The sequence below is a fragment of the Accipiter gentilis genome, chromosome 17 (genome assembly GCF_929443795.1).
Source record: "Accipiter gentilis chromosome 17, bAccGen1.1, whole genome shotgun sequence".
Classification (NCBI taxonomy): Eukaryota; Metazoa; Chordata; class Aves; order Accipitriformes; family Accipitridae; genus Astur; species Astur gentilis.
This window is the reverse complement of record NC_064896.1, coordinates 19,410,142-19,437,154: the sequence shown is the minus strand read 5'-3', so window position 1 is coordinate 19,437,154 and position 27,013 is coordinate 19,410,142. Positions and strand designations below refer to the sequence as shown.

Below are 27,013 nucleotides of genomic sequence, written 5' to 3'. Positions count from 1 at the left end.
GTTAACAGAGCTATACTACATACAAATATTAAAGGAAAAAAAAAATTAATTCTTCCATCAAAGGAAGGGGAAGGAGAAGGTACAGGAGCTAATTAAACTCACCCTACAAAAATTAAGTAATCTTTAAAAGCATATTTTCCTCTATTATACTATGCTTTATGAGCTCCTTATAAAATAAGTATGGTTAAAAATGTTTAATTTGACAAAAATAATATTCAGTTAAATGTATTTTAATGACAGGTCCTAACTCTCCAAAGGGTTACATGAACACTACTTGAATGCAATACAGCTAGTTCTAAAATCTATCTTAAAATACTATTAAGACTAGCTGTATCTTGCTGAACAGACATTATCAGAGAGTGAACACCACAAATACCACTGCTGGGGAAGTTCAAAAGCAGCTGGGAACAGCAAGGCTCACGTACCCCTAATTGCCACCAACTGAGACAACAAAATCCTGTCCCAGTGCAGGAAGCGCAACATGACGAGTCCATTTCTGCTTTCGATCCCAGCAGTATTTTATTTTACCCGTTGTATCCCCAGCTGAGCACCTGAGAAATACGCAGTTTCGTCATCTCCTTCCAAAAGCACCCATATCGGCAATTGGCAAAAATGGAGCCACTGCTATTTTCCTTAAAGACTGTAGCATGGATTTGAGGCTACCTAATCTAGGCTGATTTTGGACAGAGCTCTTTCCCCAGCGCTGCACCCTGCAGTTGCTGCACTTGCAGCTGGACGCGGCACAATCCAGGGATCAGAGGACCTATCTTTATTGCCCTCCTGTTTTATTGGGTCGAAATGCCAGAAGTGAAACGTTAGTACATTTATTGCATTCATTTGGCTCAGCTTCACTGGGATTTTTTTCTCTTTTTTGGAAGATAAGCTTCTGCATGGAAAAAACCACATGGCTTCATTTTTCCTGGATGAATTTGGACACACTTGTCCATCCATCCTCTCTGTCTCTCGGATATATGTACTAATATTAGATTTGCATATAAAAACCTTTCCATAGTTTGAAATTAAAACAATGGTATGAAAGACATCTGAAATTTATAGTCTGCTATGCAACACCCTGAAGAAAGGCTATATGCATTCTGTGTGCTAGAAGGTCAAGAGTTTCTTTGTTGATGCACCAAAGCTGTCAGGACCCTGTTATTTGAAGCTTTTCTGAAGACCTCTCTCAGGCAACATTGGTCATATTTAAATATGTTGACTTGATCTCAGAGCTTTTATAACAATTTGCAAAAATAAATTTTTAAAAATTGCAATTGGTAGACATAATACCGAAAAGCATCACTACAAACTTTCAGTTCCCCTGCACCACAGTTACAGTTACCTGAAGAAAACCTGCACATCATCTGACAAGAAATGTTATATTATTTCTAATAAACAGATTATCCACCAGAAAGGCAAGCACTTTAACCCCTAAATCTTCTCAAATAAAGCACAAAATAAACCCTCTAACATCCTTTGGAATTAAGAGCATATTTGCTGTTTTCTTACCTGTCTTTCATTGTAATCAAAACAGGGAAAAAAACCCAACCACACCCAAAACCCAGAAGAGATTGCTTTCTTTTCTTTTTTTTTGGCCAGTTGCTTAAACAATCAAAATGAAAACAAGATAAACCTTGCAGAAAGAATGTTGTCTGACTGTCCCAGTCATGAATATAGTTGGCAGCATTTAAGTACCTAGCCTTTTTTTTGTAGGCTTACGCCTGTCATGCTGAGATAATGCTTTAAGGCTATCCTTAAAAACTTAGCAAAAACACCCAAACCAAACCAATTCATCCAGAAACAGAGAACTGGTGAACAGACATGAAGAAACAAAGGCACCAAGAGCCTTACCTCCAAGCACAGCAGAGACCAAGCCTCGAGCCTTGGGAGCCTTGCAAGTAGTGACACTCGTGAGATTGCAATTGCAAGAAAATAATTAATCCTCTACATGGTTTCAGGGTCGGGGTTGACCAGCCAGTAGAGGACTTGCCTACAGACCCAGAGGAAGGGATTTCTCATGCTTTATGGCATCCAAACCACGCAAACAAGTTGGTCAACAACCACGGCTTTGCTACAGGAAGAAGTTGGTAATATGCTAAAAAAAAAACCAAACACAAAAACCCCCACTATTGCTACAGCCTAGTCTGTCTACAGAGATTAAATACTACACTGAACCTAAAATTTTTAACTAAACAACAATTACAACAATCTAACAAATCAGCTAAGCTTCTGCTCAGAAACTGGCTTTTTAAAGTAAGTGGTGAGTCAAGTTATTTCAAAGTCATTTCACAGAGTATTTTAGAATATGTTCTAAAATACATTTTTATATCAGGTGAATTATTAACCAACCAATTAAGTCTTGGCTTATAGGAGCCAGTACTGGGTAAATGGGCTCATACAGAACTAGCCATCAGGTCTGAGTCAGAATCCAGATTTTTAATTTTTTATTTATTTATTTTTAAAGAGCTGAATAATTTAATCCCATCATTTCTAGCTTTCCTAAGCAGAATGACTGTACAGTAGCGTATGGCAGCTATAGTTGAGCTCAAAATGCAATGCTGTACAAGGCAGCAGCAATTCTGGGCTTCTGGGGTCTATTTTCTTCCAGCTCATCGTGCGATCTTCAAAGTCACTGCATTTTCCAGTGCTAGCATTCACAGCCACTTAACCAGTAAAGCTAAATACAGCTCTAAAGAGTGATAACCTGATTTTTTTCCAGTTTATTTAACTGGTCACTTGCCCATACCAGTTTACCATGGGTAGACAATGCTTTTACTTTCTACATTTTTATTTACGATTTGAAAACACTTGGAATTGACCAACCAGCACCTCTTAGCAATACGGCATCCAATAGCGTCAACAAGCAAGATGGACTTGAACAAACAACTATAATTTGAAAATGTATCTGTAGCGTAACATTTTGTAGGAAGGTTTCTGATAGCAGGGAGTTAACAGCACTCATACTGAACCAACAAACCAGGCTGCTGGCAGAGTATCGCACAGTGAAAATTAGATTTCAGCACCTCTAGCTCTTATTTCCAAAACCCTTTTGGCTGAAAACAAAAAAGGTACATGAGAGCCCTGATTACTGAAGGAAAGAGTCTTGAAAAATAAGAGTAAATATAAAAAAGTTGAAAAAAACATGAACAGGAGCATGCTTCAAAGAGAGGGGCGGAAAGTTGAAGACATAAAATTTGGCAGCAAATTGCACATCACGAGGTGTAATAGTCTCTTACACCAACATCCGACACAAGAGAAGGGAGATAGATAAACAAACATAGAAGATCAGCGTTTATTTACACGGCCACATATTAATGACTCTGTTTTCACATTCCAGCCAGGGTGAAATTCAGACGGAGGCACCTGCCTCAACAACACCGGCTGCGCTTGTTCCGCCACTACTGAGGCTGTATCTGGGCCGACAGGCAGCGAACTTCCTAGCCCAGATGCCTACAGCCAAGAAGGAGATGGAGCGAGCCGGCCCAGCCCTTGCAGGCAGCGAGCAGAGCCAGCGGCAGCCTCACCGGTCACAACAGCCCTCGCCTGTCCTTCCTACCACATGCAATTATTTCCTACTTCGCCAGAAAGCAAACACACACAAGAAAAAGGAAAAAAAAATAATCTGAGGGAAATGGCTTTGCCTTCCACTGAGCACTTGCTGATCAGCGTAACTTGTTATTAATGATCTGGGTGTGTAGTCCTTGGCAGGAAGCTCACTACCATCTCTTGCAATGCTTTCTAATCTGAGTTGCAATTTACCCCGGGGCAGTTGTTTTATCTGAATTGTAAATCCAGCGAGGATGGCAGAGAGCACAGGTAGGATGGGGAGGTGGACACCAGTCACAGAGAGGAGTATTTGCTGTTGCACAGGTCCTTCTAAAGCTGCTCTTGCAACTTATTCAAAGGGGCAGTGGAAGTACACAACACAAGACTAATTCAAAGTGTGGCATAGCCACGTGGTTCCTTCTAAGTTAGTATCTTAGTCAAATGAAATCCAGAGAGTGATGCAAGACCAGCAAGGCAGTACCTCTTGGTTGGTTTCTCAAGCGGAAACAGGCACAACCTTGGGAAACAAACTGTTCTTCAGGGCTGAAATAGGAGCAGCAACTGTCCATGGCAAAATGCGAACTTTGAAAAACTAATCAGAATGTGATCTAGCAGTGTTAGGCAGACTGTTAGAGAAAGTGAAATGAATAACAGTTCTGGTTGTGCTCCAAGGAACTATGAAGTGTTCCTCTACGGGTCTTCTCTAACGTAGATTAGCGAAGGTATTTAAGCCTCTCCTACGGGTCACGTTCTTTAAAGACCATTCTTGCTGCTCTGCTCTGCACTTGCTCTAGTTTATCTGTCTCTTGCCTATAACACATGTCAAACTGGGCACAGTATTTTAGCTGGGGTTTCACCTGCACCAACTAGGTGGAAAGGAAACCGCCCCAGTCCCTGACACACCACAGGCCTCCTTAGACAGGCTCCCCGGATCAGCTCCCCTTGGGTCAGCACTACAGCCTACGGACCCAGGCTCGGCATGTTGTCTGTTATAAGCACCAAATAATTTACTGCAGCATATTCCCAATTTTTTCTGCGTGTTGCGCTCCTTTGTTAGAAGGGTCATAATTCTCCAGTAGCTTTTAGAAATTTTATCCTCTTGATCTCAGATAATTTCTTCAAATTTTCAAGATTTTTAAAAATTCTAATCCCACATTTCAAAGTGCTTGCAGCTCATCCCAGTTTGGTTACATCTGCACCTCCTTAATCCAGCACCCAGATTTTTAACAAGTACCAATCTACAACAGGAATCACCGAAATCCCACTTAATGCATTTCCCCAGTCTGGCAGCAAACTATTGCTAGCACCACTATAAGTACAGTTCTTCAGCTGCCCATGTGACATAATGTAAACCATATTCGCAAGTTTGCTCATTAAAGCAAGGGCTCTGTGAGGGTCAAGTCAGAATTGCAACTTCTGCTTCCCTCACATATGCTGGCTGAATTTCTTCATAAAGGAGGAAGATACCTGTAACTGGCTGTAGCATTCACAATCAATGCAAGATGTCACCATTACCCACTTCATCCCTCTTCTCCCAGGTGGTGAGTATAACAGGCCCACAACTCGCATATATGTCTAATTTAAAACTTCTGTAGATGTGAAGCATAGCTCTTCTGTTGGCTGAAATGATACAACGCTTGTCCTTTCCTCTGTCATCACCCAGGACCCAGAATGAAACCAAGGCCCATCTGGGTACCTGCCAGACTCTCACAGTTCGGGAAGACCTGAAGCAAGATGAGACCAGCTGCCAGGACAACAGCTCTCCTTGCAAATGCTTTTTCACCAAAGAAATACTTAGTTTGCCTCCCCCCCACCCCCCCACCCCCCCGCCGTTTGTTTCAAAATACAGCTTAAACTCACCCAAACATTTCTGACATGAGGAAAAGGTTAAAAGACCAAAGAGTACAAACTCAGATTATTTTTCAATACGCACTCTTCATCAGAAATACAGGTTAATACACAAAGATCCTAGAGACCTGAAGTGGCAAACAGGTATCTGGGTTAGTTTGCAGAAACCTGGCTGTTTGCAGACACAAACAGATTTTGTGTGTAAGTGTAGACATGTTAGGGCCTGTGGGAATTTTGAGGACTGACACAAAATAATCCACCTTTAAATGCTGTAGCAGAGAAAGTAAAGAAAATTAACCCAATCTCATGGGCATTAAAAGGGAATTTCTACTTTGTCTGTACAACAGATCCCAGTTAATTTTTTTTTCCACCATGGACTCCATCAATATTAAGGCTTTTTAGAGAGAGAATGCAAATAGAAATTCTGTTGTTTGCTTAAGACAATCAGCTCCTACCGAAATATTTTGCACTTTCACCTCTTTATACAGCACCTCTTAGAGCTGTGGTATTTTACATTCTACTAAAAGTATATTAAAGGCTATCTGCACAGATGCCTAAAACAGAAAATAACGTAGAGTTAGATTTGGCAGCAAAAAGAGGAAAGAAAGCAGGCAACCACATCGCCAAACCCCCAGTTCTCAGGACCAACATGGGAACCTCGGGAAGGACCTGAACTATAGGAGACAGGAAATTGCCTTATTGTCTGCAATCTGGTTTTGAGCAGCCAAGTGTTTAATCACCTCTTGGTAGCAAAAGTTATGTATTTCCTCACTTATCAGTACACAAACATTACGAGATCGAAGCTGGAAACGTAGCTAACGACAAACCCCTAAACAACCACATCTGGCACCGTCGGGGTCTCTCTGAGGCCGGGAGAAAGGCTTGACCCAAGCACGGTGTGGGCACAGGCTGTGCGCCGGGGGCCACGCAGGAGCACCCCTGGGGAGCACCCCTCGCCCCACTCACACCACCCTGCCCCGTGGACGGACACACAGCCCGCCGGCTTCACACGGCCAAACCCCCAAAAAAGCACTACAAAGCCACAGTTACGGGAACACGCCCTGTTGTAACCTTTTGTTTCCTTCAAACTTAATTAAGCCACTTGTGGTGACAATAGTAGAGTTTTGTGTGAAAGTAACTGGGTGTCACTCCCTGTGGGAATCTCTATAAAATATCTAGGAAACCAGGTCAGGGTGGGACAGTTCCCTTCTGTCCATTACTTGCAAAGCCATTAAGCAAGGGACAGAGAAACAGCACAGCACTGTTGAAGTACAGATGTAAAGCTACTGTTATCTTGCAAGCCAAAAAAACTTAAAAATTCCCAAATGTCTCAAAAAATTCTATTTAGGCTGTCTGATTATGTTACTTTGGCCGGGCTTCATTGCTTTTCATGACTGATAAAGCTGAAAAATTGTGTGTTTGTGGAAATGTCTGTAAGATAATAAAAATAAAGTGATTTCGTTACCAAATGGCATGCCAAACATTAGCTTTTGCTGACGTAATTTGGCCCAATCTCAGTTTAAAACACAGCTCCAAGAGTCAAATACTTCGTTTTGTTTTCAAAGAACCATGTCTGCTGTGTGTCCTGTCATCGCCCAAGCTTCTCCCCATCCCCTCTCTAAAAATTCTTAGAGCAATGAATGCATAGACAATGTTCAACGACTGTGGTTTCACTGCATGTTCATAGGTGATCTGCTGCCTCTCCCCTTGTCTCAAACAAATCTTCCTTACCACTCATTCCCATTAGTCCCATATCTTCTACTACTTTGAAATAACTCTGTAGAAGTTACTTATTAAAATTCTTAAAAATAAATTTACAATGGAAATCCACTGCAAGGCTTTAGGTGCTCTGCCCTAAAACGCAAAAGCAAAAGCATAGATACCAAAATAAACAGCTTGTCTTTCAAGTGTACCAAACACACCTAGGTGTCACTTAAGTCAGCAGAATATGTGGTCATTAATACCCCCAACACCTCAGTAGGTTTTGATTCTGCTGTGCAAGCACTGTGTGTGTGTTTGGATTAAGGAAAAAAAAAAAAAAAAGCAGCTGAATGTCTTTTTGTGAAAAGTCACAACCTTTCATTCACTAAACTTCCTATAAATATGGCAGTCAACTTCTAGATTCAAGTTTTATGACCTTCACAGGAATGCATTTTTATTATATTAAGAGAGTTAGCAATGCTATTTAATACCTCCAAGATAAGTTTGGTGTGTGCATTATAAACCGTGATTATCAGGTTTGGAAATCTCCCCGTTTCAATTATTATTTTGAAGAGATTAGTATGTCCAGCAAAAGGGATGTGCCATCTGGATAGTCACTCTTTATAACATAAACAGGTTAAAGTTTTCATTATAATAAGGATATTTTTTTAGTTGGAGCACAACAGGCATTCCCTTCTTTCATCTTATAATTCAATTACACTCTTCCAAAAAAAAATTTATCTCAGGGGACACAACCAATCATGACACTTGAACTCATAAACTCACTGGCTTCTGTACCAGTATATACAGCACGGGAGAAACGTGGCTGAAAATCTGAGTTGCCTCCAAAGGATCAACAAATGTCAGCACTTCAGGAGGAAATTTAGCCACAATACCAGCAGGTTTATACATGCTGGATGATTTGCTTAATTAAGAGACGATTATTTGTTTAGTGCTACAGAGGAAGGTGGAGAGAGGGGAGATGACATCTAGAAGCCAACCCATCTCGTTTACTGTGAGAGGCAAGACTGCAGATTAGGATGTTTGTAAACAACTGAGGACTGGTAGGAAGCCAATTTCTACCTAATAACAAGGAGGGAGACCTGGTATCCACTCCTCATCCGGCTGATTACCCCACGGCTACGGAACATGGCAGCACCCAGCACGGCCCCGGAGTACCTCTCCCTTCCTCAACTCTGTGGGAAGGAGACCACCGGGTGAAGCAGGTTTTATTAACTCCCGCAGCATTCAGTTGACAGTCTTTGGAAACGTAGACAATATGAAAAGGAACGGAAGGGGTTTGGCAGATAAGGTTCAATCATTCATGGGTACCCCAGTCCGGTTAGTACAGGGAGATGAGGCTCGGAGCCAGTGCTGAGTCAGTCCCAAAACCTCCAGCCTCCATCCCCATTTCTGACCTGGGCTCCTCCTCAGCTGACTCACACCCTGGCCCCTGACTCCCCTCCACCCCTGTCCCTCTCTGTAACGCTGCCTCAGCTAAAGCATCACCCCACCAGAGGAGCCCCTGGAGCCCTCCCTACAGCAGACACGCCAATCCCACCGAGGCTCGATAAGGCTGACGGCACATGATGCTACTGAAAAGAGCCACTGTGTTTTTACATAAGCCCTGAAAACATGGTCATAAATAATTTCACAGTCGCTCTCTTGGAATAAGGTTCCCAACAGGAGTTTTTGTAAGGGAACCTCGCCTATCACAAACCAAGCTTTGAAAGGCCAAGTCCAGGAACAAGAAAAACTAGACAGGCCAACAAGGACCAAGTTCAAGATAATTTATTTTGATTTTCAGGAATTTAATGATTCTATATAGACATATACCTACAAATGCACACATGTATGTATTTATATACACAGCACTCAAAACTCCTTAGCTCAGTTTTATTTACTTGTTTTATGCTAATGTCCAGTTAGGCCTTGAAACCGCAGCTCAGACTGTACAAGTTCTCTGCGCAGGAACTGTGCCCACCGTGGGGTCTACAATGGAGACAATGCTTAGGAGACCAAAGCTGTGCCCAGGAATTTGTCACTGCCCCACCTGCAATGCGCAACACATCATCCAAAATTTGATACATCCACAGAGAAATGCTAGAGTCCACCAAAGCAACTGATAATTACACATTAGCACTTTAAATGATGTTTCCTTAGTTCTCCTTAAGTGTATGCATGTTTTTTGAAAAAACAGCATACATGTTTGAGGGGGGAAGATGATACCACATTTGCATGCGTTAGAGAATCAACACCTCCCTTCAGAGCAAGTCTGGGATGTTTTCATGCCCAGCAATCTCTGCTGTCCTCAAGCATCAATCTACAGTCATGGGAGAGCCAGAATTTCAGGTGCAGAGCATGAGCCAGGTCCTACCCTCTGATACATACACACACATATCTCAAACATCAGTGGGAGCCTCATTTATATGTGCATGCACATATTTATATCATTTGTGCATGTAAACTGCCAGTAAATCATGTGCAAGACTCTACTCCATACAGAGAGGTTCAACTAAATGGTTAGAGAACACACACATGTGTCTTAAAAAGGCTATTCAATACACTCTGCAACTAGCTGAATGAATTCTTGTTCATCATTGTATTATGTTTTGCATGTTCAAAACTTTAGAGTTGTTCAAACTGCTACCATGGTGAACAACTTATGTCAAACCTTTAATCTTCTTCAATTGTCTAGCTGTACTTAGTTCCATGATGAAACAAACATTACAGATTCCGAGCACGCCACTCTGCACTGATTAGTAAAAGACAAAAATGAGAAAGAAACTTTGCCAGGATAATAAATTTGTGCTCTTTTTCTAGACATATTTGCAAAAAAAAAAAAATCACAGTATGAGTTCTAAAGTTTTGGCTACTTAGGACAGGCTTCTGATTCTAATACTGGTGAACTGTGCAAATGCCACAGCTCCAGAAACAGCAGTTCTGAACAGTAGTCTTTCCCATTTTGCAAGTTTGTGATGGAAGGAAATGTATGTTTCATACAGATTAACCATACATACAGGTGGATTCCTACAGTTTCAAAAAAAGTTCATTTCTACCCCAATTTTGTGCATGTCTTTCTACAGCACTTTGGTTTTATTTTGAGGTGGGTTTTTTATTCTACAAAGAATTAAAGAGAAAATAACGTCCACAGTAAGGCAACTCTGAAATAGTAGTGGGTTTGAACTTCTTGAAAATTGTTCAACTGTTTTTTTTCATGCAGCTTAAAATCATATCATTGTAGAAACTTTGAAGGCCATATTTGGCAATGTTCTTCAAGACCAGTTAAGACACAGGATTATTGTTATTTAGTTGGAGTGGAATGTTATGTATGCATAAAACTTGTGTATATTGTAATGAGTAACTTAAGTGTGGTTGAAGAGTTTATAAGAACAAAAATCAACAAGTACAGCATTCAGCTCAAATACTGTGCAAAATAGTGAACAGTTTTTGGGTGAGGCAGCAGGTTCTTTTTAAAAAAAAAAAAAAAAAAGACCCCGAGTTGTTTAGATCCCTATTGCATTTTATCTCCTTTATCTCCTCCAAAGATTAGGGAGACTGCAAGAAACCAGACAGATTGCAAAGCCACATCTGAGAAGAACTGTGAGCTGCAGACTCAGCTACAGAGCTCATGGCCACAACCTCATATAAAGCCTTCAAGTCATATATTTTTTTAAAATGATGCCTACTAGCAACCTTGGCTCTGTTTACAGAACTGCAATTGCGAAAATCCACTTAGCTCATTTTGTGATCCTGCTTTAACAAAAAAGATTTTTACTCCAGGCTGATCTACTTCAACCAGTCCCCAGGCAGCTCCACAAAGGTGCGAGCTGGGCACCACTGTCAGGACTTAGCCTGCTTGCCTGCTTCACTACTAAAAATGGTAGCTGGCATAACATGCAAGACAGACAGTCACTAGTTGCACCGAAGGAAAATCGTGGTATGTATATTGCAGCCTAATCTCTCCACACTGACATTTTGGTTGGACTGCCAGCATTTCTGAGAATTCCTTATCTGTAAGTGGGGCTGTCAGAGTACACCACTGCAATGACCTGGGAGTCCGCGGGTCTTCTCGCAACATGTCTCCTCTCATTCATGTTGCACAGATAGGCTTTCACAGCAGACTGTGATTCACGTGTGAGGAATGTTTGGTAGATATCCCCACAGACTGTGGTTACTGCTTTCATTTGCAGCAATCTGAAGATTCATGTTTCTCTTGTTAAATCAGTGATGACACAGTGAAGTACAGGTCTGGGCATAGACCAGGTTCATAACGAACATCTACAAGTATTTCACAGAATATCTATACACACACTGTTCATATACAGACATTCTATATTCATTTACTATTTGATCATATGTGCATCATAGATATGTCCATTAATTTCTGCATATACTTATAACATGCCACTCCAAATAGATCTTTACTCTCTAAGAGTAGTAATACCATACTTTCAACACTGCAGAAGGTGTTGATTAGCCTCCTGCTTGGCAACCTTGTAAAGCATTACACAGGCTGTATTTTATGTACCAACCAATTTCCATGAGTCTTCTCACCACATATAAAAGTTAATCACTTTGCTTAAGAACTTTGCAGAACCAGGCCTTGGCTTTGTAATGTCACACTTCAGAGAGAAGGGCTTAATTTTTATATTTCACATGGGTCTTAAAACTGCTTTTTTGTGTTGCAAATACTTCCTCAAACTAACCATGGAAATTTGGACCTGGGGCTGTATGTGTAGGTGAGCTGCATGTGGAATATCTCCTATAATTTGTTACTCATCAGACGCTTTTTCATTCCTTCCCTTTCCTGTCTGCTTTCATCACAAAGATGCTCAATGACATATGTTCAAGGCCTTTTCAAAAGAACAAAAGGCAGGAAGGAAGCACAGGTCAAAAAGGGAAACAAAGGGGAAAAGGAAAGGAGAAAAACAGAGGCTGTCAGGAAAACAGTGCTAATAGCTGTAATGGCACTCTTCATTTTCTAACAAAAACTGTAGTAAGGACATTTATTACCTTAGAAAGAGTTAATAATCATTGGGGGCCTATTAAAAGTGAATGAATGAAAGCAGAGGCCTCTATATGTACTGAAGGTAACATGGTGTCCTCCTTGGTGCTTTTGAGAAGTTTCAATGCAACGATGCAAACAAGAAGAAAGAGACTTTCAACACTGCTTGTCTACTGAGCCCATAAAAATAACACTTCAGTGATAGTTTTAATTAAAAATTCCTCCACAGTTTGGTGTCTAGTTACCCTCCAGCGTGCCCTTCCTCTCTGTTCTACCTCTATACAGTCAAGTAGTTTCTTAAACCTTACCCTACTTGGGGCAACTTTTAGCCATCACTCAGCAGTAAATAAGTGAATTGCTTTGAGACAAAGCTATTAAAAATATTCTGTGATAGCTAGATGAAACAAGTGGTGTGCACTAGAGTATTTTGTACAGTTTTGTAAACAAGATTTATACCAATGTTCAGTGGTTCTCTCTATCAAAATATGGTTTTGCATGCTCTGCTGAAGAGAAGATAATTTCCTGCCCTTTCCACAACCAAGCACACCGTCTCCTTCAGTAACGACCATATCATAATTATCCACATTCTGCTTGTGAAAAAGCAGTTACAGGAAAGTATTTAAATCCATAAATAGTGCAGGACTTTCCTTTGCTGCTGTTTAATAACTAGAGCCAATGCTAGGTGACAAAGACAGAACCCCAGACCTCCGAGCAGCAGGTTCCAGAGAACAGCCTAGAACCTGCTGTTGAAACACATTCGGCCAGCCCTGGTCTCTTACAGCATGCACCGAGCAGCAAGCTGAGGAGCCTGCTGAATATGCTATGATTTGCACCTTGCAAAACCCTGTTTAATAAAGCAAGTAGTTCTTGTGAGCCTGGAATGAATGAAGCCTACTGCCTCATGCCTGATTGACACTGATATCTAAAGAGGGCAGAAAACTTTTTTGGAATGATTGAGGCAGATTGTAAAACAGAGTGTTTTTAAGAACCCTCTTACATGCTGTGTGTTTCCACAAAACCTGCAGAACAAAAATACCTGAAAATTTGTCTAAATAAGTTGATGCCAGCCATGGTTTCAAAAAGTATATTAAAGGGAGGGTTACATGAATGGACACATTGCATGTGATGGTAGAAACCTTGCTTCTGCAGAAAACCAAGTTTAAAAGATTCTAAGCTATGAAATCCAAAACTGAACTCCACTTACCTTAGTGTTCATACAAGATTTTCCACGTTTATATTCTTTGTGACTTGCTCTTTTATCAAGCTTGTTCCACAAAGCTTTGGCCTTCCATGTGGTCACTCTTGACTTCAGTTTGGTGTAAAAGTTTCTATTGTCCAAAGGATCTAATTCAAGTTGGCGAGTGAGTATATTAAAGGCCTGAATGGTACCTTTGCATGTTGATGCTTGTACAAAGTTTTCAAATATCTGGCCAGCTTGATTGTATTTTTCATCATCGTTCTCCCCCATATTCTGAGAGAAGTGTTTGAATAGGATTAAGCTGGAGCTTTCGTGCTGGGGTACAGGTAATCAACACTACCAAGTACTTCCAAGCATGTTATTCCTAGAAAAGACAAACACAGGTCACGTTAAAGCAGGTTCTGCCTAAGAACATTAAACCCACAAACTGCATATCCAATATGAACACAAACACATAGCATATGGTGACCAGACAACCAGGTACAAAAAGTTAGTAGTGGCATCCAAGTGTTACAAACAAACAAACATAACGTATGTGTGCTGTCATGACATGTACTTCACAAAGACTCTTATAAAAAGCCCTACAAACTCAAGTCTACTGCTTCAAAACCAACCAGATTCACTGAGAGCAAGAGGATTTCTTCAATTTCTGTTCAGTGATAAGTGCTAGGTAACAGATGAAGAAAAATCCTATGTCCAGCTGCTTTTCCCAAGCAGGATTTATGTCACAGCAAGTACATCTCTGGTAATGTTTTGGTCTTAAGAATTCTTAGAAACCTGACATCAAAAGTCAACACAATTTGAGGGAATTTTTTCCTGTTGCACAAGCTAGGGCCAAAAGTGCAGCTTAGCCAGAGCAATTTAGAATTTGCACAATTACCTGCCATGAGGAAATGCACAAAACAGGCTAGGCAGAAACATTATTACAAGTTACACCAGCACTGAAGAAACAGAAAACAAGTAACCACAGAGAGCTCCCCTTTTTCTAACTCTCTTGCCAAAATGAGAAAGGGTTTGGTGCTCTAGTGCATAGAAAGGAATTTTATCTCCATGTCTCCACATGCTAAATGCTAAAGTTACGTGTTTGGAGTCTTACCTTGTCATGTGCTGATAATATAAAGTAATGATGTTTGGCCCACTAAGCCCCATTGGCTTTTCCTAGTAACATGATCACTGTCAAACTATGCCTGATATTCTAGATAATAACCTTACATTCTGTAAAAGTAATGCTATTCAAAATTAACACAAGTTTGAAAGAACTAAAATACTTTCATTGTGGCACTCCCTTATCCTTCTTTAACCTTGCTCTCAATCTCTAACGGGGAGCATCTCAGAGTCAGCCAAGGTGCACAGAAAATATCCAAGTGGCTTTCACATTTTCCAAGAAAATTGTTACAGGTTATGTATAAACTTGTCCTCAGAAGAGGGTCTACCTGGACTCAGGTCTAGAGATTTAAGCCATATATTCTTTTTCTTGCTATTAAAGAATTATGTGCCAGTCCAAGAAACCAAAAACTAAATCAATGCCTGCCCAACCTCCTACATAATTAGTTATTTTGCTTGGAACATCATCTGTTGGCTGATAGTTTTAGAATAAATTGTTAGAAAGGCCTTTGAAGTTATGCTTTTTAATTTAATACTGCTCACAAACTATTCATTCTCTGCTTGCATTTCCTTCAAAGAAGAAAAGAGAAAACATAACCAGTGTATTTAAGTAAAGAAGAGACCTACCATATCTATCTTGCAATCCTCTTAATACAGAAAAATATTATGCAACTTATTAAAGAGATCCCATGGGGAGATATAAGGATGCATTTGGAATACTCATATTCCCTGGCTGCGCTCAAAATAAATAACCTTTGTGTGCACATCATCAGTCTGTTGTTGGTTTGTGGGTAAAATAAATTGGCAATGTTGAGAGTTTGTAAATTTTTTTAGACCAAATGTCATGATTAAATATTTGGTGCCAAGAATAAGTCAGGAAATTTTTGTTTTCCCCTCTGAATACTTCATATGTAGTATGTTCCATGCCCTTTTCTGAAGAGCTTTGTGGCTTTGTGAGGTAAAAGCACAAGCATTTTATATGCCCCAACTTCCAGAAGGTATAATTTTTCAAGAAACTGAGTGCAGTGAACTTCCCTTGACTCAAAAGGAGTTCAGCACATCCAGCACTTTTCCAGGTTCAAGTCCTCAGTGATTAACGAGCAAACCCCTCCAACAACTGCATGCTGGCAGGAGGGAGCCCAGCCACCTTCGCTACCCCGGCGTGGGTGTGAGGGGGGGCCCACATCAGCCCCGGCTTTCGGAACACAGAGCTACACAGCAGTTTTGGGGTTAGCCCCAAACTGGCCGATAGATCCAGAAGTTCCTAGGGGAAGGGAGAAGGCAGAAGGCAGGGGAATGCCACGGGGAGAGGCTCATGTATGTCTGGGCTAAAGCTGTACAGGTGAGTGCTGTTGTTTACAAGGGGAAGGCAACACAGGGCAACTGAAGATAGCACAGCACAGTGCAAGATGCTACAATGGGGCTTAAACAGCTTGATAGACAGGCACCCCAGGATTCAAGGCCCATTGAAAAAAGAATTAAAATCAAGGATAAACACTTTCTTTACCCGACTTCCATACCTGCCTGAGATTTTTTATAATAGAAAAACCAAAGTATTTTTCTTTTCTCTCAAAATAATTATGAATAGTTTCATGGGGAGTGGGGAAGTGTCAGTGAAATGTTCCACTTTGGACATTTCAGCTAAGGGAGTGGCAGACAGATTAGGTTTTCTTAATTACTATAAACCCACATCGCTACTGCCTCAGTGCTACCAAAGACTCTGACTGGCTTAATAGCTATAAAACAATACTTCCTCTCCACTGTTTTCATTAGCTCACCACAAGACTGTTATCATGTTCATATAACACAAATATCTTTAAAAGTTAACTCTGGCGTAATTCATAAGTAAGTCTGGTCACAAGCTCTTTAATTTCGTATCTTTTCTGCTCACAGAGAGGAGATTTTTATAGCCTCAGCTGTTTCCATCCAGCAAGGAAAGGGGGGAAGAGAGAAGCTAAAAGAGTAGAGCCATATCTGAACCAAGCAATGAAGAAAAGCAGCATGCGCCAGGGCTGATAACGGTGAGGAGAAGACAGAAGAGATTGTCAGCAAGAGCCACTGTAGGCAAAGAGAAGGAGAGGAAAACATTTTTGGCATATTGCAAACCAGTGGCAGTAGGTGTTGCACGCACGTCCGCACACGCACAAAAACACGCAGCAGGCCTGGGCTTCCTCCGCCTTTCCATGGGGAAGAAAGCAGCTGGGAAGGACAGGCAGGACACCTTCCCCAGCCTTAAAACTTCCCTCCTCCAATACCGCAAAGGCAGGACTGAGGCCATTCTTTCTGGGCACAAAATCTTCTCCTCATGAACTTCCAAAACACTCCCATCTTGCCCACACTGAAAAGCTGTGGAGTGGCATCTCAGCAGAGACATTTGCTCACCAGCAAAGCATTTCTCCTCACTGTGTCAGAGGTCATGTTCTCCAAAAAAGCCACATTTTGTGGTCAGAAAGGCAGGATGAGACAGGAGACTCTGGTTACTGGGGTTTCTGGCTTGCTGGAAACACCATTTTTTTCTCTTTTTTTTTGGCATGAACACTGTTGACAGATAACAGAAGAAGTTGGTGCTCTAAGTATATGCAGCTCATGGAAAAGCATGCATCTTTTTCTGGGGAGTCACCAATATTTCACTACAGTATTGTACATAACTCACTAGAAACACTGCAATAAGGACAAGAAGTTGAATGGAGTAATTCTTAACTATAATTAAAGTTTCCTGTTCTGTAACTGTCTCAAAGACTTAAGAAACAATGCATGAACTGCTTACCTGCAGTGCGAAAGAAAAAAAAACAAACAAACAAACACAAAAAACCCAAACAACAAAAAAACTCCAGAATTGAGGAACTACTTGAGTTCTTAGAGTATTATCATTTACCCTTTTTCTTCCTTCATCAAATAGATTACACTAGGGATGAAATATAGATCCAAAAGCCTCATCAAGGTGAGTATTGATGCTGAAACTGCAAACTATGCTTTTCAAAGTGACCATTGGACTTCCTCTGGGAGCACAATCCAAAAATTTAATGACATTTATTTGAAACTTTACTGAAGTGGTACAGAGCCCCGTAAAAATTTGGGCCACAGAACATAGGAGAATTAGGGAGCAGGAAATAGTCTGGACACCCAGTTCTTTTAAGTCAGAACTGAAACATCCATGGGTTAGATCACCGCTAACAAGAACTGTCATTTTAGGTCCCACGCATGATGTATTAAGCACATACAAAAATTTGGCCTTCCACGCAGTGGTGTTACAGGAGTCTCTGGAGGGCTCCCAGACACAAGGCGCAGACACTGGGAAGAAGAGGGGCTGCATTTTGATGATCCCTTCTACTGTAATAAGTTAGTCCAAGCTCCTTTCTGCCTCCAGTTGGGAGCAAACAGGAATGTCAGATAAGAAAAGCTGAGAAGTGCCGTTCATGCCTCATGGCTACCCAAGGAGAAAGTGAAGATCTTATTACAACTTAAAGTAAAGCAGTGCAAAAGGGACACAGAGAAAGTAGAAATTAAAGCAATGGTGCATGTACAGATGTATAAATATGAAAGCAAATGCCTCCAAGTCTTGGCTGATTTTCCTGTCAGTGAAACAAGCTCTCTTACTGCAGACGATTTTGAGAATAGTGAAAAAATGCCTCCACTGTCAGGCTAATTCCACTAATTATCACTAGTTCAATGGATGTATGGAGCTGGTTCACGTCTGCACATGAAGCCTTTCAGCATAACAAAGCAAGCAATAAAGTTGACATATAGGAGTCATTAAATGAAAATAACTTAAATTTTTTGACAGCGGTACCATGTGAATTGCTTGTCAGCAGTGTTGAGGTAGTATATTAAATATCAAAACACTTTCTTGGCTTATTTGTCCCACTGGAGAGAGAACAACCCTAATTTTAATTCAAACTTGCAGCACTTAAGTCCTTCCTTAGTCCCTTAATGCTCTGTTTCTAATGTTTGAGAACATGTTCCTCAGGGAGATTGGAAAAGAATTAAATTCCTCACATTTCAATACCACTAATCCTGATTCCATTTTCAATACGGCCCTAATTCTGCCATGTTTACTGAGAATAAATTCTTTTATTAAGACTTGTTTGGCATGCAGAATACAATACATTTATTGTTTGCCTAAGGTTAGAAACACCAATAGAAACAGAAGACTGGATTCTGCAGCATCTGTAGTAATCATTTACTTTGGCCCTTCCTCATCATGAGTAAAACCTACAGCATTTCTGCTGTCTCTTCCCTGACCTAACTGTCTAAAATCTCAATACCATTACAATAAGTGAAATTTTCAAGCGAGACTGGCTGTGTTACAGGACCTTCTAGGTTTTTCAACTTAGTTTCTACTCACATTAGGCACTTTGTTTTCATGGTGACCATTTTAAATATAAATATTTCTATCTGGAGGAAACATAGCTTTTCGGTGGTTTGGTTTCTTTGCATGTCTTCCCAGAACTGACATAAAAGGAAGAAAAAAAAAATGTTAAATGTGATTCTGGTTACAACCGAATCTCTCCCTTGCTTTGCTTATAAAACTAGTTAAAAACCACAAAAGTACATTTGCCTAAAATACTTGTTTTCTGTTGGTGACAAATAGAAAACACATTTCTTAAGATGCACAATCCTAACAGAAACATCAATGAACAGAAATTGCTTCTGAACAAAGCCTCACAAACAGTCTGTCTTTATAAACAGACAGATTACTTTTCTGTATTTTTATAAAAAGCTGACTTCCACAGAACTCCTGCAAAATAACTTTTCAGGCCAAGTATGGAATTCAAAACAGTTCCTACCGAGACACTCTGTGCCTATGAACTTACAAGGTTACCGTACATGCTATCGGCTTGTTTTGCCGAAGTTATATGAGACATTTCAAACATAAGCCTTCCAACAAGTGCTGCTGTGCCGATTTAACCTGCTACATCTGGAATCATCCCACAATAAAATATAGCTGGAAGCACATGTACAAGGACACTAACACTTTACAGTAAATGTTTTAGCTACGTTCACAGGAAGCATAAAATAAAATGACCTATCTGTAGGATTTTATCTGCCCCACAGACTAAGTCACATTCCACACATTTTAAAGCTGAAGCTTTAAAAATAGTCCAGCTTGTTTCTTGACGTTACTGGTCTGAGCTTTCCGGTTTTGCTGTGGGAATACACTAAGACACTGACAAGTAAAATAAGATGAACCACATAAGCCAGCAGCTTGTATATGTCTCCATTCAAGCAAGCGTACAGTGTTGGCATGGATAAATCATGGGATGCTGCCCAAGGGTCCGCAGGTGTAACCCCAGAGATGAAGGCTCAAACATCTGCCCCTTCCACAGCCGCGGGTGGGCCCAAGGCACGCTGCACTAGCTTTGCCATTCGGCCAACTCTTGCAACCCAGATTTCAGACAACACAGAACAGAAAACCGGCAGTCACAGGGTTCGCACCATTCTGCTGCCTGTGCAGGAAGTCCTGTCCTGTGAGCATCGCTAAAACCCCCAGATGCTCATTTTGCAAAGCACAAGCACAAGTATTTCAAATGAATGACAAAACATAGTTTTCCAGGCATCTGAATGCAGCATATACTTAAACTACTCAGAAACACTGATGCATTTCAGAGGCATGAGTTGTAAAACAAAGAAATTTTCTTTTTTTCTTTTTTTTTTTTTTTTAAGTAATAGTGTTGTACCTACACCACTGGAAATTGTAGCTCTAGACTTCTAAACTCTTAAGTCCAATAGTTTTGAGGAAGAATGTCTCTAGCCCAATTACTATTCTATGCAGGTTACAGCGAGTATTTAAAAACTATTATTTCTAACAGGGGTGCTAAAAGGTCTATTACAAGGTCCCAGGTTTCCATACAGTCTACATCTTCAAAGCTAACTGTAGATGATTAAACCACAGTCACTAGGGGTTTATGTTATGCATAAACAAGATATTAAAACCTGACTCTTGTTTAGACTGGTTACAAGAAAACATTTTTCAGCTCTGTTGCAGTAGATTAGAAACACAACATAAACAACAGTAGAAAGTTTATGTTGATGTTTTCCTAGGTTAGGATCACAAGAGCAAAGGAAAAAAGTACACCATAAGGATAACATCAGCCAGCAAGTAAGCGTACCTCTTAAGAAAAGGCACCTGTTATTTAAGTTAGAAAGATGTTATGAAAATACTGTCAGTGAAAACAATGAAAAGGACAAACTTTAAGGTCTTTGAAAATCCTGCCTTTCTTTTCCTATAGTGACACTTAAAATTTCAAGCTCACAAACTGGAACAGCAGAGATATAAAAGTTAATCACAGAACAAGCAGAGGATTGGTTGGGTTTTGATCGGTGCAAGATTTTCTACTTTCAATAGGATGTTAGGACATTGGGCCAGACTGCTTCAGAGAGCAAGTAATATCCTATTTACCATTACCAAAATCACATCCAGCAGGGAGGCGGCAGGGCCAGGCGTGTCGAGCAGGGGCGGACGATGCCAGGGGATGGTGGAGAGGGAGCTCTGGCACCACTCTGCCCGGCTGCCAGCGGGAGCTTCGACATCCCACTCCCTCTCACAGTCCCGTGTCCTCCTCTCTACTCCTCACCCCCAGCTCACAGGGAGAACTTAGATGGCACAGCTGTGTCTGTGAGGAACAAGAAAAAAAATGTATACACGCTAGCTGACAGAGCTACCTATGTCAGCAAAACCCCTGGTATAGATAAAGCTATACCAACAAAATTGAGCCACATTTGACAGCAGCATTTCCTCTAGTAAAACTTTCCTTTTGTATGCACGGGGACAAAAATGATGGAGGTAAATACACCATGAAAAAAGTATAAATGCATGAACCATGAAAAAGCGGACTCTCTTAGTCTCCAATCATGGAAATGATGTGTGTTCGTGACACTTTGAGAATAAGGATAATCCAGAACAACGGGGCAGCGAGATAGGCTATGAACTGACACAGCAACACGAGACCGTCAAGGCCCCTGGCAGTGCCCAAGGTGGTACCAGCACATTTCTAGGCAGCTGGCAGCCCCCAGCAAGGAGCATGGGGCAAAGGGGGCCACCGGTGTCGGTGCCTTCCTGCTCTCTCCAGCTGGGAGCCACCCAGACACAGCCTGTCCCCTTACTGTGGCCACTCTTGACTCAGAGGGGCTACGGAGCAGAGAAAGGTGACCAGCACTGCTGCTACTCAACCTGAGAACTGCCCAAAGACATCAGCTGGAGACACCAAAAAGCGCCTTGCGGTGAGGCACCAGAGAACAGTGGATACCGAAGTAAGACTGTCTTTTGTTTCCCCTCAGGATTTCTGTGAGAAAGGAAATTAATGTTTCTTTTGGGTATTTTTTTAAGCAAAAATATGAAATTATGGCTGTGCTGAAGCAAACTGCCCAGGATATGTCCTAGGGGAAGAAAAGGAACGGTACCAATGTTAGCTTTCACAGAATACATGCCAAAAGCTCTCTGGCGTATGTTTCAGATTGCCTTTCCAAGTGTGGATCTCTGGTTATATGTCTTGTCTCCAGTATGTTTCCCTCTTGTTATTGGGGCTGTGGCAATTACCCAAGAGCTGAACAGGGGAAATAAAGTCAGCACAAGGGCTGCAAGACCCTGAGGGCTCCAGGCCACGATAATTCATTTGGCAGAGCTGTCCTCATCTGTAGACATCAGACTTCCAGATCAGTAACCAGGATTAATCCACTGAAAACACAGACAGTATTGCATTGCCAATCAACAAAGAAATAAAACATTCTGGGCAATATTTCATATGCATACACACATGCTTTTACGAATCAACACATTCCATTGTTGTAATTTTTTAATGCAAGCTAGCACACAATACTTCCTGCGGCTTACTGGGGTATTAATGTTATCAGTCACACTGAAATCCATGGGAACCACAAATAAGTTAAAGAAAGAGAAAAAGAATAAAAAAACCCCAAAAGCAGTTTTGAGTTGTGAATGATAGGCTCCTTGATTAGAGTAACATCAATTCACCACTGAAAACCAGCCATTGAAGGACAGTGGAGAACTGTGAAGCCGCACCCAGACAAGTCAGCCAGAGGGTGGTAGAAAACCAGAAAATTTAGGTTAAACACCAAACTCTGCTCCAGGGAACATTTACATGAGAAGACAAAAAAGAAAGCAAGCTACTGGGGATTGCTTTATATCTGTTTTCCTTTTTTGTCCATGTAAACTGGACCCATAGTTACCAGAAGAGACTAGAAAAGACATCGCTTCTGAAAGTAGAAACAGTATTTTTGGAAGAAAATATGCAGGACAATTTCTACCCTCTCTCAGCCTTGACTTCCCCCCAAAAATGAAGAAAAACAAAGTATAAAAAAAACCAAATAAAGATTCCAAGAGAGTTACAAATACATCATCCATTCCTGCTGCAGAAAAATCCTCTCAGTCAAACAACAAAATACATCTCGAAACATTATTTTGGGGGAATCCATCAGAAAAAAAAAAATAGCAGTGGGAATAAAATGTTAACAAGCAGCCTCTACAAAAAAAACACCTCTGAGGGCAGAACATAATTAACCAATAATAGAAGAGATGACAAATGCATCACTGTTTTTACAAGGCAAGCTGAGATATAGTCAGAATTAAATTATGATTCATCTTCTCCAGCACATAAAGGTTTACTAGAAAATGTGAAACACCAAAAAAGCACTTCTTAATAGTAATTGTTCATCACACAGCCTGGTTCCAAAAGCCTGAGGTTTAAAGCCTCTGTGTTAGTCCTGTCAACAATACTGAAGTTCAGAGGTGGATATACCTTCTCATATTAAAGTCTTCATGCAACACTGGCCATTTGCTTCCAATCACCTGCCCAGCAGAATGACCTATGCTTAAATACATAGAAGATATTGTCATCGGGCTCTTCATTAGTCATTCTTTCATTTGGAAAATTTGTTTTTCCACATACCTGTATTTCCCTGCACGTAAGTGGGCAGACACTGTAGGAACACAGGCACCTCCAAAGTGCCAAGGCAAAGAACAACGTCAATTCTTTCTAAAAAGTTACTTTTCTCACTATCATCTAGTCCTAACATTCTCTTTACTGTATACAAGACTCAAAATTTCTTAATGAAAAAATGCATCTGTAGGAGCCTGTGGCCAACATCAACACATACATATCTGAAAGTCAACTTTAATAACGCTTTTAAAGAGTTAAGCATGTGTAAGTGCAAAACATTGCAGGTATGTTAGACATATCCATAAAGTTTTAAGACAGTGTTACCATTTCATTCCCATATATTAACATGAGGTTACATGTAACAGCTACAGCTGTTTGGGGATCCTAAAATGATGCCATGTGGTGACTACGTGTTGCTCACTTGAGCATCATGTTTGCGGTACCAGAGCAAATTAAAGGCATCACATTTCTTCCCCTTCCTAGAGCTACAGGAAGACAGAGCTAAAGCCGCTTTGGTGCCTCAACTCTCAAACAGTCTGTAATTTTCAGAGAGAGAAAGGATTAACTGGTTCTGGGTTTGCAGAGCGCCTGGTACACAAGGTCCTCATTAGAGCTGGCTTTGTTAGAGAAAACAACAATTTAGGAAGGAAAGTGGTTTACAGAAACATCTTGGGTCAAGTTGGCTTTGCTTTAGCACAGCCCAGCCTCTGCCAGCCAGGTGGATGCCCACTGGCCCATGCCTCAGCACTGCCAGCCCCCCAGGGCCGCACGGGGTGGGGGGCATGGGGTGGCTGTGCCCTCACCCCACCTGCCACGGGCTGCCCAGGGACCCTGCATGGTCCCGGAGGTTGAGCCTGCAAAGCCCGACTGCCCCGAGTGCTGCGCTTCTCCCTCACTGTGCCTGCTCTATGAAGAGCCGGAATTGGGGAACAGGAACCGTCAGAATACTGAAAGTTTTTACTCAACTCCTGATCAGAAGAAAACCCAAATTCCATTCATCCGATGTGCTCACACAAAGCAAACCAACTGACGACATGAAGATGTATTTTGTTATTACAGTTCCTTCATATATAGCTCAAACAATTTTAATATCCCCCAAATTATAGAGACCAAGAAGGAAAACAGAGAATTGACCATCAGAAAAAAGATGGAGAGAAAAATTTCTAGATGTAAGCTATTCACCAAGGAAATATTGTTAAGTTCTCCACTTTACAAATATGATTTTAAAAAAAGTTTTGTTCCTGAGCCCAAGACCTTATATTGGCTTGGATTTCTCTCCAGTTTTATATTAGTGCAGGTTTTTCCCTCTCTTCTGCATACAGGTAAACAGTATGGCCTTTATTTCACTGAAATGTGCAACCAGATCTTTATCGACACTCCGGTTATCAAGCTTTAGTTTACCAGGAATAGAGAGTTAGCTAATGCCCTAATACAGTGGCTGCATTACCACTGCAATTAAATGCTAACACAACCAATGCCCCAAGACCTATACGCATAAAACAGCATAGGCTTTGTTGCAGCATCTTTCAAAAGGAGGACATCCTTGGAGCTCACTACATGGGGCTCTTGAGTGTTCATAGACCCACAAAACCAGCACAGAACTAGCCTTTACTTGTGGTGCACTTTCTTAGCTATTTCGCTACAGAGTGTAGCGATCTGCATTTGGCATCTCGCTCTGCCATTGTCATGCTGAGCCTGACTTTTGGCCTAGGCATCAGCACGGAGGTGGCTGGTGATGGACAGGCGCAGACAGAGGAGGACCAGACCAAATTCTGCCATTGCCTCCGTCACAGCACAGTGACAGATGCTGGTTTGGGACAAGTAGCTGAAGGACCCTCAGACAACACCACTCACTACTCTGCTGCAAAGAAAACCCAGACTGGCAGAAACACCCCAAAAGATCGCATAGTACCTTTCAGCTTTATAAAGCTTTGTGATGGGGGGAAGAGAAAAGAAAAGAGAACTTTAGAGGTACTGTTGGACAGTTTTTGCTCCTCAGCTTTTCCTTCCAGCTGGGAGTTAGGGTTTTTTAAAGATACATTAATATTTTTATTTTTTCTCCCCCCCCAAACAGTTGCTTGGAACTGCTACTTGGATTAGCAAAGAGAATGAGGAAGTGATACACTGCATAAAGCAAAGCAAAGCAATGATATTTTCTGAAGTAAAAGCTGAATTATGATGCATGTAAAATTGCAGTATTTCCCCTTTCAGTTTTAAACTGAAGTTAAAAACAGGTTCTTCAGTACATGCTGCACCCACAAGCATGTGATCACAATCGAGTTTCAGGTATCATGCAGTTACTGCACGGAGGGAAGAAAAAAAAGAAAAAGAGGCATATACCAGATGTTTTGTACAGCTGGCACATCAGGTCCAAATGGATACCATTTGAATACTATGAGTTCACCCCCATTGTGGAAAAAAAAAAAAAAAGTGAGTCAACATACAAACTTAACCTCTGATGAAATAATCTGGAGAGGAAGAAGTATGGAACAAGTTTAAAGGGTATTTATACCAGCTCTGGAAGCAAAATTTTCAAGGAACAGTGCTTCCTTTCCAAGTCACACTACAGCCAGATACTACTTAAAAGAAAACTCTCAAACCAGTAGCCAAAGGGGAAAAAAGGGAAGAAAGGCACAGCAGCATAAAAAAAAGCTTGTATGCCAGTCAAGATATTTCCATAATACATTTCTAAATCAGAAATCCTTACGAAAGGGAGTCGGGAAGTGACTGCAACAGTCACAGGATCAGTCCATCTCTGTAAGGTACAACATAAGAGTTTTTACTGCTGCCCTCATTCCTGCCAAGCACCGATCACTATGAAATACATAAAGTTCAAATACTCCAGAACCTCCCCTGTGTGTAGCACAGATTATCATAGCAAAGGCTTTGAACATCAATGTCTCTTTGGTGCTGGTTCTGGTGCCCGGTGCAAGTAGGCAGGATGAGAGGGCTGTCAGATCTCATGTTTCTATCAAAGCTAGACTGAGCAGGACTTCTCCATTGATGCTATCAGCTTCAGGGAATTCCTTTCAAAGGAGGTCCATCAGACATACCACTGTCTGCATCTAGGGAAAATGGGCTCCTTTCTAGCCAGATTAACCTGCTACCTTAAACTGCCACATCTAAAACCACACACATGCACATCCAAGGATATATTACAGTGGTTCGGCTTGTGAGCACATATCCTAGGGCTCCTGCTGCCACTAGTGATGTGGAGCTTTTCATGAAAAATTCTTCTGTTGCATTTCAGACGACGGTTTATCTGTCCACAGTCCAAAATCCTCCTCACCCCACCACATATAGCTGGGGCTCTTCCACCGCTGCCCATTGCTGACCACTGGTCCTGGCAGCGAACCCAACTGGTGTGCTGCCTCTGGGGGAGCAACACAAGCACACAGAAAAACTCAAAAGCCTTAGTTATGAAGTGTTTGCTTACCAGATGCACTAAAGCAGCAAGTCAATGACATCCAGAGCAGTTTATTCCCAGCTTTCTGTGATTGACATGATAGGATTCTTCAATTATCAGCTTATTTTTTTCACTGCAACAAAAGATGCTATACAGTTGCATAAAAGGAGACTAAAAAAATCGTAAAGAGGTCTAAATTACAGATGTTGAGTTACACGAGTGGCCACTACAATCTCTCCTGTTGCTGCCCGTAAGATGCGCACATGAAACACCACTTTGAACATATAAATTGGGTCTAGGGGAGATTACTA

General features: G+C 41.2%; 1 protein-coding gene across 5 annotated transcripts in view; it reads right to left on the bottom strand.

The window, feature by feature from the left end:
• Positions 1–27,013, bottom strand: part of MICAL2 (microtubule associated monooxygenase, calponin and LIM domain containing 2) — a 136,607-nt gene that overhangs the window by 98,589 nt on the left and 11,005 nt on the right. For 3 of the 5 annotated variants that reach the window (XM_049819930.1, XM_049819928.1, XM_049819931.1), the window contains exon 2: positions 13,302–13,659. In XM_049819930.1, coding sequence (XP_049675887.1) covers positions 13,302–13,565 — 264 coding nt within the window. In that variant the 5' untranslated portion in view covers positions 13,566–13,659. Of the gene's footprint in view, positions 1–13,301; positions 13,660–20,805; positions 21,014–27,013 lie in introns of all 5 variants that reach the window. The other 2 variants (XM_049819933.1, XM_049819932.1) reach the window with 1 other exon arrangement.